The following is a 16,320-nucleotide window of genomic DNA, read 5'->3' as shown; positions in this document are numbered from 1 at the left end:
CCATTGTAAAAAATGCCCTTTAAAATTAAGTAATCAACTTCAAAAGTATCTATAGATTTGACATGAACTCTTACCGTCCAGGTGGCAGACTTAGCTGTGGAGGACTGCTGGAAGGAGACGTCGAAGGTGTGTGTCCCAGCGTAGTCTGTGTTGGAGGGGATAGCCGGGGAGGGGGACATGGCGTCGAAGGTGGAGCTGGGCTGGGCGTAGGGTGAAGGAGCTGACACGCTGTTCTGGACATGGTCGTTGTTGTAGGGACTGGTGGAGGTAGAGCCGCCATTTTGGATGTTCTGATCCATGCTGTTCAGCAACCCCAGGTTGGTATACTGTGACTGGACAGACAGAGAACTTTAAATGACCAATTGTACGCCAAGGTCCAATGGAAAAAATTCCCACTTCCACTTTATCCCAAACCCCACCAAAAGACACACAGAGGTTGGAACAGAGGGTGGTCATGGAGCAGTTTTTAGGGGTTAAGGGTCACAGAGCCTTGCTCAAGGGCCAGGTTGTTGCACTGTGATTAGAGAGAGGTGAGAAGGGGGGGAGGGACACCAACACAGGAATGTCTCCTAGAAATGACTCGTAAACAGGAGAACATTACAGTGTTTCAGTCTAGAGCTCACAGATCAGTCTGAAACTCAATTTCCACAGATTGCAGTTTATTATTATTTTTTTTTTTAAATGAATGTTTGAAGACAGATTCGTCATTGTCAGTTGGTTAAATATTAAATATTTTTTTTACGAAGCATGTGAGAAATAAAATGTCTGAAAACCAAGTGTCTGAGATTATATTGATTTTTGAACCTGAAATTTGTCATGTGATTTTTTTTCCACACGTGTTTGAAAACCATGTGTTTTTTGTTGTTGTAAGGGAGCTCAGTCCTCCACTGAGGGAGCAATACCGGTTTTCTTTCTGCAGGTCAACAGAGTGTCTGGAAGACGTCACTATTATAATCTTCAGATCAAAAAAAACCCAGCGTGTTTACTGAATGTTCTTATTGTTTCTTATCAGTAATATGAGCAGTATTTATGGACTCGTATGGCAGCTGAGACATACTGTTATACTCCAGAAACTGTTTCAGCTCGAGAACAAAATGAGAAATGTACCGTCCTCCTGTGACCCCGACCCATAGTTTAAGAAACCCTGCTGTAGAAACACAAAAGCCATGATGAAATTCAGCAACTCCTGGAGGACAGTGGAAGTTATTTAAAAATGCTTCTGTTAAAAAAAAAGGGTAAAAACCAACGTGTTTCGGTCCATAGCCTTCATCAGGGATTTTACCTTTCCTGTACTCTAAAAAAAAAAACACAGAAATAATAAGGTAATAAATAATGAATACTCATATACTGTAGCTTAGAAACAACTGCCTTGGTGTCTCCATCCACATGTCCAGTTAACAGTAACAGAGTTCCTGATGAATTAATAAGCATCAGTCCTTGTGCTCCGTTTTCATTCTGGTAGAGCACCCCCTCCATGACAACCGACTAACCTGTACCCCCGCACATTGACTTGGTACCCCCGGTATAAAAGCCTCGTTATTGTTATTTTATAAGTGTTACATTTTATTATATTTTCTTACTTTAGTTTATTTAGGAAATATTTTCTTAAAATTATTTCTTGAACTGCATTGTTGGTTAAGTAAGCATTTCACGGTAAGGTTCACCTACACCTGTTGTATTCGGCACGTGTGACAACATCTGATTTGATCAGCCTCTTCAGATCAATGGCTCCTTCCCAGTAATTTAGTTGAACAATGATATCACTGTCACAGTACTGGAGAAACAGCTTCCCAGCCAGCTGAGATTTCCCAACCTATTCTACAGTCCGCTTGTTGATCAGACTCAGATCTGTTTACTTACCGCTATTTGAAGTCTATTATTATGGTTGTTAAATTTAGATTTATAGACTTTCCATACACAGACACTATCTGCCAGTACAAGTAAGCAGTTAACTGTAGCTACTACTGTATAAGAGAGCCAACATCTAGAGACTGAGAGGACAGGGTTCACACAGCAGGAGTAGCTTGACAATCAAAATGGCCACCTGTTGAGAGGAGGGAGAATGCTTGTTCCCTGGACCTCAGCCAGCTCCTTCCTTTCCTCCCTGCTCTGCTCCACGTCTCTATCTCCCTCCCTGCTCCACGTCTCTATCTCCCTCCCTGCTCTGCTCCACGTCTCCCTCCCTGCTCTGCTCCACGTCTCCCTCCCTGCTCTGCGTCTCCGTCTCCCTCCCTGCTCTGCGTCTCCCTCTCCCTCCCTGCTCTGCGTCTCTCCCTCCCTCCCTGCTCTGCGTCTCCGTCTCCCTCCCTGCTCTGCGTCTCCGTCTCCCTCCCTCCCTCCCTGCTCTGCGTCTCCGTCTCCCTCCCTGCTCTGCTCCACGTCTCCCTCCCTCCCTGCTCTGCTCCACGTCTCCCTCCCTCCCTCCCTGCTCTGCTCCACGTCTCCCTCCCTCCCTGCTCTGCTCCACGTCTCCCTCCCTCCCTGCTCTGCTCCACGTCTCCCTCCCTCCCTGCTCTGCTCCACGTCTCCCTCCCTCCCTGCTCTGCTCCACGTCTCCCTCCCTCCCTGCTCTGCTCCACGTCTCCCTCCCTCCCTGCTCTGCTCCACGTCTCCCTCCCTGCTCTGCTCCACGTCTCCCTCCCTCCCTGCTCCGCGTCTCCCTCCCTCCCTGCTCCGCGTCTCCCTCCCTCCCTGCTCTGCGTCTCCCTCCCTCCCTCCCTGCTCTGCGTCTCCGTCTCCCTCCCTGCTCTGCTCCACGTCTCCCTCCCTGCTCTGCTCCACGTCTCCCTCCCTCCCTGCTCTGCTCCACGTCTCCCTCCCTCCCTGCTCTGCTCCACGTCTCCCTCCCTCCCTGCTCTGCTCCACGTCTCCCTCCCTCCCTGCTCTGCTCCACGTCTCCCTCCCTCCCTGCTCTGCTCCACGTCTCCCTCCCTCCCTGCTCTGCTCCACGTCTCCCTCCCTCCCTGCTCTGCTCCACGTCTCCCTCCCTCCCTGCTCTGCTCCACGTCTCCCTCCCTCCCTGCTCTGCTCCACGTCTCCCTCCCTCCCTGCGTCTCCGTCTCCCTCCCTCCCTGCTCTGCTCCACGTCTCCGTCTCCCTCCCTCCCTGCTCTGCTCCACGTCTCCCTCCCTGCTCTGCGTCTCCGTCTCCCTCCCTCCCTGCTCTGCTCCACGTCTCCCTCCCTGCTCTGCTCCACGTCTCCCTCCCTCCCTCCCTGCTCTGCGTCTCCCTCTCCCTCCCTGCTCCACGTCTCTATCTCCCTCCCTGCTCTGCTCCACGTCTCCCTCCCTCCCTCCCTGCTCTGCGTCTCCGTCTCCCTCCCTGCTCTGCGTCTCCCTCCCTCCCTCCCTCCCTGCTCTGCGTCTCCCTCTCCCTCCCTGCGCTGCGTCTCCCTCCCTCCCTCCCTCCTCCCAGCTCTATCCACTCTGCTCCACGTCTCCCTCTCCCTCCCTCCTTCCCTCCCTCCCTCCTTCCAGCTCTATCCACTCTGCGCCACGTCTCCCTCTCCCTCCTTCCAGCTCTATCCACTCTGCGCCACGTCTCCCTCCCTCCCTCCCTCCTTCCAGCTCTATCCACTCTGCTCCACGTCTCCCTCCCTCCCTCCTTCCAGCTCTATCCACTCTGCGCCACGTCTCCCTCCCTCCCTCCTTCCAGCTCTATCCACTCTGCTCCACGTCTCCCTCCCTCCCTCCTTCCAGCTCTATCCACTCTGCGCCACGTCTCCCTCCCTCCCTCCTTCCAGCTCTATCCACTCTGCGCCACGTCTCCCTCCCCTCCCTCCCTCCTTCCAGCTCTATCCACTCTGCGCCACGTCTCCCTCCCTCCCTCCTTCCAGCTCTATCCACTCTGCTCCACGTCTCCCTCTCCCTCCCTCCTTCCCTCCCTCCCTCCCTGCTCTGCGTCTCCCTCTCCCTCCCTGCTCCACGTCTCTATCTCCCTCCCTGCTCTGCTCCACGTCTCCCTCCCTCCCTCCCTGCTCTGCGTCTCCCTCTCCCTCCCTGCTCCACGTCTCCCTCTCCCTCCCTGCGCTGCGTCTCCCTCTCCCTCTCCCTCCCTCCCTCCTCCCAGCTCTATCCACTCTGCTCCACGTCTCCCTCTCCCTCCCTCCTTCCAGCTCTATCCACTCTGCGCCACGTCTCCCTCCCCTCCCTCCCTCCTTCCAGCTCTATCCACTCTGCGCCACGTCTCCCTCCCTCCCTCCTTCCAGCTCTATCCACTCTGCTCCACGTCTCCCTCTCCCTCCCTCCTTCCCTCCCTCCCTCCCTGCTCTGCGTCTCCCTCTCCCTCCCTGCTCCACGTCTCTATCTCCCTCCCTGCTCTGCTCCACGTCTCCCTCCCTCCCTCCCTGCTCTGCGTCTCCCTCTCCCTCCCTGCTCCACGTCTCCCTCTCCCTCCCTGCGCTGCGTCTCCCTCTCCCTCTCCCTCCCTCCCTCCTCCCAGCTCTATCCACTCTGCTCCACGTCTCCCTCTCCCTCCCTCCTTCCAGCTCTATCCACTCTGCGCCACGTCTCCCTCTCCCTCCCTCCCTCCCTCCTTCCAGCTCTATCCACTCTGCGCCACGTCTCCCTCCCTCCCTCCCTCCTTCCAGCTCTATCCACTCTGCGCCACGTCTCCCTCCCTCCCTCCCTCCTTCCAGCTCTATCCACTCTGCTCCACGTCTCCCTCCCTCCCTCCTTCCAGCTCTATCCACTCTGCGCCACGTCTCCCTCCCTCCATCCCTCCCTCCTTCCAGCTCTATCCACTCTGCTCCACGTCTCCCTCCCTCCCTCCTTCCAGCTCTATCCACTCTGCGCCACGTCTCCCTCCTTCCAGCTCTATCCACTCTGCGCCACGTCTCCCTCCCCTCCCTCCCTCCCTCCTTCCAGCTCTATCCACTCTGCGCCACGTCTCCCTCCCTCCCTCCTTCCAGCTCTATCCACTCTGCTCCACGTCTCCCTCTCCCTCCCTCCCTCCCTCCTTCCAGCTCTATCCACTCTCCTCCACGTCTCCCTCTCCCTCCCTCCCTCCCTCCCTTCTTCCAGCTCTATCCACTCTGCGCCACGTCTCCCTCTCCCTCCCTCCCTCCTTCCAGCTCTATCCACTCTGCGCCACGTCTCCCTCCCTCCCTCCTTCCAGCTCTATCCACTCTGCTCCACGTCTCCCTCCCTCCCTCCTTCCAGCTCTATCCACTCTGCGCCACGTCTCCCTCCCTCCCTCCCTCCCTCCTTCCAGCTCTATCCACTCTGCTCCACGTCTCCCTCCCTCCCTCCCTCCTTCCAGCTCTATCCACTCTGCGCCACGTCTCCCTCCCTCCCTCCTTCCAGCTCTATCCACTCTGCGCCACGTCTCCCTCTCCCTCCCTCCTTCCCTCCCTCCCTCCCTCCTTCCAGCTCTATCCACTCTGCTCCTCCATTCCACTCCATTTATAAACTGCACATTCCAGTCCGAGGTGTCTCTTTAGACACCCATTAATCTCTGCAGGACAGACAGGCAGTCAAAGGCCCCTCGTTTATTTCAGGCTGCATGGTCCCCGTCCCACACAGCTGTCCAGCTCACACCCTCCCACTCACATCACCAGGTGCTGCTTGCTGTGTGCCAGGTGACAAACACTCACACACACACACACACACACACACACACACACACAGAAACAGCACCTGAGGGAAGTCAACCCAGCCAGCTTCAACCTAAGACAAAAACAGCCTCAGGGGAGATGCTTTAGGATTTGGGTCTGTGTGTCACCAGTCTGCTCAACCCCCTGGAAACACTGACACTGGGTCTCTGAAGAGCCTGTCTAGAGGAACAATGTCCCGGGTTAGACCGGGCAGGTGTCAGGAGACAAGTGTATTGTGAAGGGAACACACACACACACGGGAAGATATCTCCGTACTGGAGAAAGCATAACCTCCAGCCAACATACAGTAGGTGGTTCTCTCACTCCTTCACAGCGATACACACGCCTTCACAGCGATACACACGCCTTCACAGCGATACACACGCCTTCACAGCGATACACACGCCTTCACAGCGATTACACACGCCTTCACAGCGATTACACACGCCTTCACAGCGATTACACACGCCTTCACAGCGATACACACGCCTTCACAGCGATACACACGCCTTCACAATACCTCACAAAGGGGCAATTAGAGAATAATGAAGCCGCTTTATACTGAGATGGCTGCTGAATTTGATGTCTCCTTCATACCAGGCTCTTAAAACAACCTTCTGTTTACAGCCTCTAGCCCTCTGAGGCCCAGCCCCTGGGCCCCTGTTTACAGCCTCTAGCCCTCTGAGGCCCATCCCCTGGGCCCCTGTTTACAGCCTTGCTCCTCCTAGCCCTCTGAGGCCCAGCCCCTGGGCCCCTGTTTACAGCCTCTAGCCCTCTGAGGCCCAGCCCCTGGGCCCCTGTTTACAGCCTCTAGCCCTCTGAGGCCCAGCCCCTGGGCCCCTGTTTACAGCCTTGCTCCTCCTAGCCCTCTGAGGCCCAGCCCCTGGGCCCCTGTTTACAGCCTCTAGCCCTCTGAGGCCCAGCCCCTGGGCCCCTGTTTACAGCCTTGCCCCTCCTAGCCCTCTGAGGCCCAGCCCCTGGGCCCCTGTTTACAGCCTTGCTCCTCCTAGCCCTCTGAGGCCCAGCCCCTGGGCCCCTGTTTACAGCCTTGCTCCTCCTAGCCCTCTGAGGCCCATCCCCTGGGGCGGAGGTCAGGCAGAAACACAATGTACCCTATTCCCCTTATAGTCAACTCCTTTTGACCATCCAGTGCACTATATGGCACCCTACATAGGAAATAAAGTGCCATTTGGGAACACACCCACACTAAATCAAAAAAGGCCTTGATGTCATCAACAGCTTTTAATAAAGCTGGTGAAAGGTTGCTCCTCCAATGGAAGGCAGTCTGTTCTGTTCCAGGTCTCGGAGTATTTCTTTGTCTAAAAGGCAGGCAGGCAGATTCTGGAGTCGGCATTTCAGACTCTAAACCCGGTGGGAAAACTAGATAAAAGTCCAAATGGTACCCTATTCCCTATGTAGTGCACTCGTTTTGACCAGGCCCAATAGGGCTGTCTGAGAGCCCATAGTGCTCTGGTTAAAAGTAGTGGACTAGGCCAGAGTGCTTGCTACCCTAGACTATTGACCTTCAGAGTGATAGCCTGTCGATTCCACGGGAGGATTCCAAATGATGTGATTATGCAGAGACACACATATCAGGGATTCCTCAAATGCAAAACAGCAGTAGCTCTCACTCAATCGGTCAGCATCATTACTGCTGGTATTCATAGTGAATGTTGTATCATCATGACTATTTGGTTTGGCACATACTAGACACCCTATGTAGGATCTTCGCTTGGCCACCCTGTCGATGCAGGAAATGCTCACTTTAAAAAAAAAAAAATGTCAGATTTGATTTACCCTGACTAAAAATGTATCAACCCCTATAAAAAAAAATGTCCATGAATTATAATCCTCACAATAATTCACATGTCCTGTTGCTGCAGGATTATTTTCCTCATGTGAGAATCTGGGTCAAATTAAGATCTTACATCTGTATGAGCATTTGAAATTCTTTTGATTTGACAGTTTAAAAATAGTCTTATATTTAGTACCACTCTCTCCATGAATCAGTTGTCATGGTTTTGGAACCATATGCATTTATATGGGCTATTTAGGGTAAGGGTTGGAACGAAAATCAGATTCATCTGAGATACTGTAGTCCAATTCATTATTTGACATGATAACCAAAAATCAGGCTGACTTTTACTGGTAACGTTTCCTCTCTGGTGAAAGTGATGCTGCTTATTCTATTGTTACTAAATCTTCAACAGGACACAGTACAGAGACAGGGGAGGTCAGTAATAAAGGTAAGTAAATAGTAAATAAAGGTGAAATAAATTTAAAAAATAATCTGACCCCTACTCCTTGCAATAGCTAATAGCTATTACTATACAAAGCAGCATGAGGCAATTGATCACCTCAGAACTTTAAAACTGCCAATAGAGGACAGGAACCAGAGGAGACCGTTGCCCAAGGGAGGAATAGAGGAGGACCTGGACCTTAGACCTGGCCCTTAGACCTGGCCTGAGGGGAGAATACATTCCAGCCTCTTCTCTGACCTGCACTGTGGTCCCTGGGTCAGTCTGATGGGTGGAGGTGGTCCCTGGGTCAGTCTGATGGGTGGAGGTGGTCCCTGGGTCAGTCTGATGGGTGGAGGTGGTCCCTGGGTCAGTCTGATGGGTGGAGGTGGTCCCTGGGTCAGTCTGATGGGTGGAGGTGGTCCCTGGGTCAGTCTGATGGGTGGAGGTGGTCCCTGGGTCAGTCTGATGGGTGGAGGTGGTCCCTGGGTCAGTCTGATGGGTGGAGGTGGTCCCTGGGTCAGTCTGATGGGTGGAGGTGGTCCCTGGGTCAGTCTGATGGGTGGAGGTGGTCCCTGGGTCAGTCTGATGGGTGGAGGTGGTCCCTGGGTCAGTCTGATGGGTGGAGGTGGTCCCTGGGTCAGTCTGATGGATCGGAGGTGGTCCCTGGGTCAGTCTGATGGATCGGAGGTGGTCCCTGGGTCAGTCTGATGGGTGGAGGTGGTCCCTGGGTCAGTCTGAAGGATGTGGGTGAGTGGTGTCTAGGGTGGGGGCATTAACAGCTCAAGCAGGGTGGAGGACTGGAGGCCTGGGTTGGATGGGATGTTGTGGGGGGGGGGGGGGGGGGGGGGGCTTATCTACACCTCCTATACAGTGCTGCTTGAAAGTATGTGAACCCCTTGTGCAATTACAGATTTTTTACCATGAAAACTTCATTTAAATCAGAACCAGTCTTTTGGATCTGACGTAAAAGGCTTATATGTACCAATACCATACGTTGGTGTAGATGAAATCATGCGTGTAGCGGAAAAACAACATTAAAAAGGAAATTAGTGCAGAAATAAGTGAACCCCAAGTTGCATTGGTTAAATCAAGTAAGTAAGTAGAATCAGGTGGGTCAATAACTGGGTACCAAATGAACCAATCAAAAGGTGAGATGGTTAGGAAAGAGTTTGGGTAGGATTTGATAAGAGAGATAAGAAACCTGGATCGGTTTGGTGTTTACCCATCCAGGTGAACGGAAAGCACACCATAACCGAGAGGAAAGGAGATCTCAGAGGACATCAGGACGAGAGTAGTGAGAGCACATCAGTTTGAGGAAGGCTAGAAAATCATTTCAAAAAGGTTTGAGCTCCATCAGTCCAATGTGAGGATAAAGCATTTACAAATGGAGAGACTTTAACATGGACAGCAACTCGGCCTAGAAGTGGACGCTCTTCCAAAATATCCCCAAGAGCCACAAGAACAATAACACATCCAGGTAAAAGCCAACCCAAACAGCTCGAGATTTGCAGAACTCCCTTGCTGCATCTTGGGTAACTCTGCATGCTTCAACAATAAGAAGAACACTGAATCCAAAATACCATTCATGGGAGAGTTGCTAGGAAGAAGTCTCTGCTGTCAAAAAAAAAGAATCCAACTACCCGTCTTAACTTTGTCGGAGACCATCTGAACAAACCTAAAAAGGTTTCTGGAAGTCCATTCTATGGACCGATGAGGCTAAAAATTTACCTTTTTGGTCAATCAACACCGCTATGTTTGACGAAAACCCAACACTGCCTAACACCAAAATAACCTTATTCCAACAATCCAGCATGGTGGTGGGAATGTCAAGATCTGGGGCTGCTTCTCCCCTCTGGACCTGGACGACTCCACATCATTAAGGGAACCATAAATTCTGAGGTATACCAGGAGATTCTGGAATAGAACGTCATGCCGTCAGTCAAGGAGCTAAAGCTGGGCCGAAAATGGGTCGTTCAACAAGACAACGGCCCAAAGCATTCAATCAAATCTATCAAAGAATGGCTCACGAAGAAGAAGATTTGTGTTTTGGATTGGTCAAAGTCCTGACCTAAATCCAATCGAGACGCTGTGGCAGGACTTGAAGCGGGAAGTTCATGCCAGACACCCCTCAAACCTCACTCAATTGGCTAAGTTCTGTAAGGAGGAGTGGTCAGAAACAGATGTCAGAGACTGATTACTGGCTATAGGAGATGTTTACTCAAAGTTATCGCTGCTAATGGAGGTGCCACAAGCTATTGACTAAAGGAGTTCACATATTTTTGCACACATCAAATCTGAGTTTCTGTTAAATAAACCACTTTTGTTCAATAAACAATACAAATATATATTTATTTTTCTGTCATTTACTTGGAATGTCTTTATTACAAATTGGGGTTTAGTTAAGGATTTTTATTTTTATATTTTATAGCAAAAATAATGACCAGACCTGTAGGGTTCACAAACATTCAAGCAGAACTGTATACCTGCTGGGGTGGGCAGAGCAGGTGATTGTATCTACAACAACACACCATTAGAGCAATTACGAGCGGGGGACTAAAACAGCAGCGCCTGGCCCGCCCCATTCTGATGAGCCTGGAGGCTCCCTGGAAAGATAAGAGGGAGGAACCTGATACTTTACCCAGAGACTGCATCCTAAATGGCAGATTTAGTGCACTATGGAGGTAACAGGGGGCCTTTGGGACACAGCCAGAAGGGATATAGGTGGACAGAGAGACTTAAAAGAGTTGACCTGCCACACCTGCAATCTGCCCCCTATAAATCTGAGAAACCATCAGTGATCCTTACAGAGATGGCAAGTTTGAGTCAAACTAGTTTTTTTATTTACGACTTCACAGGAAAAGTCCCCCACTTATCACCTGTTTAAAAACAGAATATGCATGATGGTTCATTCTTAAACCATTAAATTAAATAAAAAACCTATATTTCAATCTCTTTACAAAAAAAAAAAAAAAAATCGATGTTTTCCCCCAATCCAAATATCTTTTCAGAATAAATCTGTGACTGTGAGAGCATTACAAACCAAACCTGAGGACCGTTGGGTTACCTGTCCCCAGGTTAAAACCCACAGGAAAGGGGTTCAGAGGTCTCAGGTAAATCCTTTATCTACGGCCATCCACTCAGGAATAACTGTGTGTGTGTTGACACCAGTCCTATACCAGCAGAGTTGAGCCGTCAAGTTAATAGGTAGACAGACTCCCCACCTGAGCGCTAAGAACGGTGGGTTTTAGGAAAACAGCCAGACAGAGATGTTTAGCTCTTAACGGCCATCCTAGAAGGGGTGGAGGAGTAGCAGGTTGACACCAGGAGACTGTAGTCTTAACAGATAACCTAATGGAACAAATAAAATAGGATTCTTTCTATGTTTAGTGACATTAACACAGTTTCCGAAGTGTTAAGCTGTCCCCCCCCCCAAAAAAAAGCATATTACAAAAATATCAAGATGACAATTTGCATAAAAATATGAGAAACTATGAATTCCAGAAATATAAATCCCTGCCACTACAGAAATAACGTTACTTGTTCAAAATAAAGTGATATTTGACACAAATGATCTAGAAATAGAACAGGATCATAAAAAAACAAAAAGCCTTACTGAATAGAAAGACAGTGACTAGTTGTCGCCACCATTATCTGTTGTTGTCAACAGTCACACAACTTTCTACTGTGTCACTTCTGTCTCGAAAACAATCATCTTTGACGCATTTCCAGATGGTCATTTTAGAAGAGACCCTTATTTCACTCCCTATGTCACACCTGTAATTCAAACCGCCAAAAAAAACAGCTTTAAAACCCCACATTTCTGTTTCCAGTCAATTATAGTGGCTCCATTTTGGATAGCCCCAAATACGTTTAGAATGTATCAATCTAGCTTCATAATGTCACAAACATTTGACATTCTTTACCTGATTTCATTCAACCACCTGAACTATGGCACATTATTTCAGGCTATATTGTTTCCATATAAAATGTACATTCTCCTGTTCCTAAACAACGTGAAAATAGCACTTGCTCCGCAAGGCTCATCAAATCACAGCTCATGTCTCTAGATCCACCCATCAACCACCATTGTATCTTCCGTCTGGAAATGGAATCACAGGAATAATCTTTATCAAAGCCAGAACTAGGCCTGTACACAATACCAATTCACACAAAGTTACAGGATCATTTGGGAAGATAAAATCAGACATGATATCTGATTCAGTTCTGTGTTTTTATAATTCAGCAGGTAATCAACATCAGTCTACAATCGCAGAAAAGCAATACTATCCATGGCATAATTACTGAACATTCACAGTCTCGTCAGATGAAGGTGAAAACACTGATGTAACTAGAACTATTATAATTAGAACTATTGGAACAAGAACTATTATAATTAGAACTATTATACTTGGAACTATTGGAACTAGAATTATTATAACTAGAACTATTATAACTAGAACTATTATAACTAGAACTATTATAATTAGAACTATTATAACTAGAACTATTGAAACAATAACTATTATAACTAGAACTATTATAACTAGAACTATTATAACTAGAACTATTATAACTAGAACTATTATAACTAGAACTATTATAACTAGAACTATTATAACTAGAACTATTATAACTAGAACTATTATAACTAGAACTATTGAAACTAGAACTATTATAACTAGAACTATCATAATTACAACTATTGGAATTAGAACTAATGGAAATATAACTATTGGACCTAGAACTATAATTAGAACTAATGGAACTAGAACTATTATAATTAGAACTAATGGAACTAGAACTATTATAATTAGAACTAATGGACCTAATGGACCTAGAACCATTGGACCTAGAACTATTATAATTAGAACTAATGGAACTAGAACTATTATAATTAGAACTATTGGAACTAGAACTATTATAATTAGAACTAATGGAACTAGAACTATTATAATTAGAACTAATGGAACTAGAACTATTATAATTAGAACTAATGGAACTAGAACTATTATAATTAGAACTAATGGAACTAGAACTATTATAATTAGAACTAATGGAACTAGAACTATTATAATTAGAACTAATGGAACTAGATCTCAACAGGACAGGGTAGCGGAGCAGAGCAGCCATTTCATATAGCACCTTTTCCTCTATTCAACAAACACTCCAGGTGTTTACATTCCCCTGCACACACACACACACACACACACACACACACACACACAACGCCACTAAATCGAAACGCAAACAAAGAGGAATCTGCCGCCAAAACATCTTTCTCTGTTTGTTTGCGAGTGCCACAGACAGATTTAAAATGACCACTTATTGTTTTTAACTACTAAAACATATTTCTTTGTTAAATGAAAGCTCTATACCGCCACTAAGCCCTAATCCGCCAATAAACTCAGAGCCCAAAACATATCAAACTGATTTCATGGTGAATCAGGGTGAATTTCAGGGTGAAATATAAAATATAAAAGCATCAGTAACAATCCTATTAGGTATTTCAGTTTGAGGCCTGACATCAAATATTCCATCTGTCCCACTACCATCAAACCTCCATGGAGCCAAGGGGACGTTAGAGGTCCCTGATGCCCCAGTAGGAGCCTCCTCCCTGGGCCTTACCTCGCTGTACGACGTGGGCGTCCCCGTCTCCAGATACAACATGTTGGCGCTGAGGTTAAGCAGTGCTGCTGCTGTGTGCTCCACTGACTCCAGGATGAATCTACACCTTCTGGTCCCTGTCTCAGTCTGAATGAACGAGTGGCTACGAGGACTATGGATGACAACAGGACAGGACAAGCAGAGAGTCTCTATAGGAATCTATGGGAGGGAGATATATACCAGGGGGTGGGGGGGGGTAGGGAGGAGGAGGGGTCTGAGGAGGTACCTGTCCAATACCTGGGGTGGTAAGTCCACACCCATCTCCCGGAGAAGCTCTCTGGTTCTCCTTGTGTCTCTCCCTAAAGGCGCTCTGCAGCGATACACAGTGTCAAACGTATACAGTTCACTCAGTAAATTCCCTTCTTATAAATCATCAACATCAATACAACCAGTAGAGTTAATAACACCTGCTTTCTGACAACTCACTGCTCTGTTCTACAGGACAATGTGTCAACACATATAGCTTTGAATATCCACATGGAGTATTACGTTCTAATGTCCTTAAAGGCTCTGAATGCTGAACTGACCTGCTGTCGGTCACCTGGAAGTGTAGCCTGTAGAGGCTAAACAACACGTCTGATGTATTGGCTGGAAGTGTAGCCTGTAGTGGCTAAACAACACGTCTGATTTATTGGCTGGAAGTGTAGCCTGTAGAGGCTAAACAACACGTCTGATGTATTGGCTGGAAGTGTAGCCTGTAGAGGCTAAACAACACGTCTGATGTATTGGCTGGAAGTGTAGCCTGTAGTGGCTAAACAACACGTCTGATGTATTGGCTGGAAGTGTAGCCTGTAGAGGCTAAACAACACGTCTGATGTATTGGCTGGAAGTGTAGCCTGTAGTGGCTAAACAACACGTCTGATGTATTGGCTGGAAGTGTAGCCTGTAGTGGCTAAACAACACGTCTGATGTATTGGCTGGAAGTGTAGCCTGTAGAGGCTAAACAACACGTCTGATGTATTGGCTGGAAGTGTAGCCTGTAGAGGCTAAACAACACGTCTGATGTATTGGCTGGAAGTGTAGCCTGTAGAGGCTAAACAACAACCAATATAAAACCAAGAAATTAACAGCACATTGAATAGGCTAAATACACAGAAATGCTATATTATAACATTATCCACTACATTACTGTCTGTCTTATTACATGACCCCCATGAAGAGATACCACTACATTACTGTCTGTCTTATTACATTACCACCATGAAGAGATACCACTACATTTAAAGTAAAGATATTTGAGCAGTTGTAATCGTTTAAAGGAAAAATTAAAAACAGACTATTTCCACAGGGCAAAAAGGACTATTTCCACAGGGCAAAAATTACTATTTTCACAGGGCAAAACCAAGACTATTTACACAGGGCAATTACTATGAGAATATTCCAGAGATTATAATTTCAGAGTTAATCAAAGTACTCTCGCACTAGACGGCTACAAAGTCAGGGTCTCTGGATGCTTTAGTGTGGCTGGGAAAAGTACAGTGTTAGTTAGCATAAGAATCAACCCAAACAAAACCCAGCAGCCGGGGGCATCAATACAGCAGCCGGGGGCATCAACACAGCAGCCGGGGGCATCAACACAGCAGCCGGGGGCATCAACACAGCAGCCGGGGGCATCAACACAGCAGCCGGGGACATCAACACAGCAGCCGGGGGCATCAACACAGCAGCCGGGGACATCAATACAGCAGCCGGGGACATCAACACAGCAGCCGGGGGCATCAACACAGCAGCCGGGGGCATCAACACAGCAGCCGGGGGCATCAACACAGCAGCCGGGGGCATCAACACAGCAGCCGGGGACATCAACACAGCAGCCGGGGGCATCAACACAGCAGCCGGGGGCATCAATACAGCAGCCGGGGACATCAATACAGCAGCCAGGGAGGTACTGAAGGAGGACTGAATCCAGACCCGGGGGGGGGTACCGAAGGAGGAGGACTGAATCCAGACCCGGGGGGGGGTACCGAAGGAGGAGGTCTGAATCCAGACCCAGGGGGGGCACCGAAGGAGGAGGTCTGAATCCAGACCCAGGGGGGGCACCGAAGGAGGAGGTCTGAATCCAGACCCAGGGGGGGTACCGAAGGAGGAGGTCTGAATCCAGACCCAGGGGGGGCACCGAAGGAGGAGGTCTGAATCCAGACCCAGGGGGGGTACCGAAGGAGGAGGTCTGAATCCAGACCCAGGGGGGGCACCGAAGGAGGAGGTCTGAATCCAGACCCAGGGGGTACCGAAGGAGGAGGTCTGAATCCAGACCTAGGGGGTACCGAAGGAGGAGGTCTGAATCCAGACCTAGGGGGGGTACCGAAGGAGGAGGTCTGAATCCAGACCCAGGGGGGGTACCGAAGGAGGAGGTCTGAATCCAGACCCAGGGGGTACCGAAGGAGGAGGTCTGAATCCAGACCCAGGGGGGGTACCGAAGGAGGAGGTCTGAATCCAGACCCAGGGGGTACCGAAGGAGGAGGTCTGGCAAAGCATGGCATTTATTCAATATAAAATAGATTAAACTGCATTTGAAATGAAAAAGTAAAATGTTTTTTGACAAAGAGACATTGCAATTTATTTGAGCTTGGCTATATATTAGAATTTCTAGATCCTGAAAATATTTAATCTAGAATGATGTATTGTTGTCTCTCCCTTCTTGACTTTGTGCTGTTGCCTGTGCCCAATAATGTTTGTACCATGTTTTATGCTGCTACCATGTTGTTGTGTGGTGTTGCTACCATGCTATGTTGTTGTCTTAGGTCCCTCTCTATGTCGTGTTGTCTTAGGTCCCTCTCTATGTCGTGTTGTCTTAGGTCCCTCTCTATGTAGTGTTGTCTTAGG

At 48.7% G+C, this 16,320-nt stretch overlaps 1 protein-coding gene across 1 annotated transcript in view; it reads right to left on the bottom strand.

Moving 5' to 3' along the window:
• Positions 1-13,758, bottom strand: part of tp63 (tumor protein p63) — a 61,650-nt gene extending 47,892 nt beyond the window's left edge. The window contains exons 1-4 of the mRNA XM_039000741.1: positions 13,724-13,758; positions 13,391-13,609; positions 8,092-8,475; positions 75-348 (exon numbers count right to left, since the gene is read on the bottom strand). Coding sequence (XP_038856669.1) covers positions 75-348; positions 8,092-8,475; positions 13,391-13,609; positions 13,724-13,758 — 912 coding nt within the window. The remainder of the gene's footprint in view (positions 1-74; positions 349-8,091; positions 8,476-13,390; positions 13,610-13,723) is intronic.
• Between the last annotated feature and the right edge of the window lie 2,562 nt (positions 13,759-16,320).

Source organism: Salvelinus namaycush, chromosome 9 (genome assembly GCF_016432855.1).
Source record: "Salvelinus namaycush isolate Seneca chromosome 9, SaNama_1.0, whole genome shotgun sequence".
NCBI lineage: Eukaryota > Metazoa > Chordata > Actinopteri > Salmoniformes > Salmonidae > Salvelinus > Salvelinus namaycush.
Note: the sequence above shows the minus strand (reverse complement) of the source record. Positions and strands in the feature narration are given on the sequence as shown.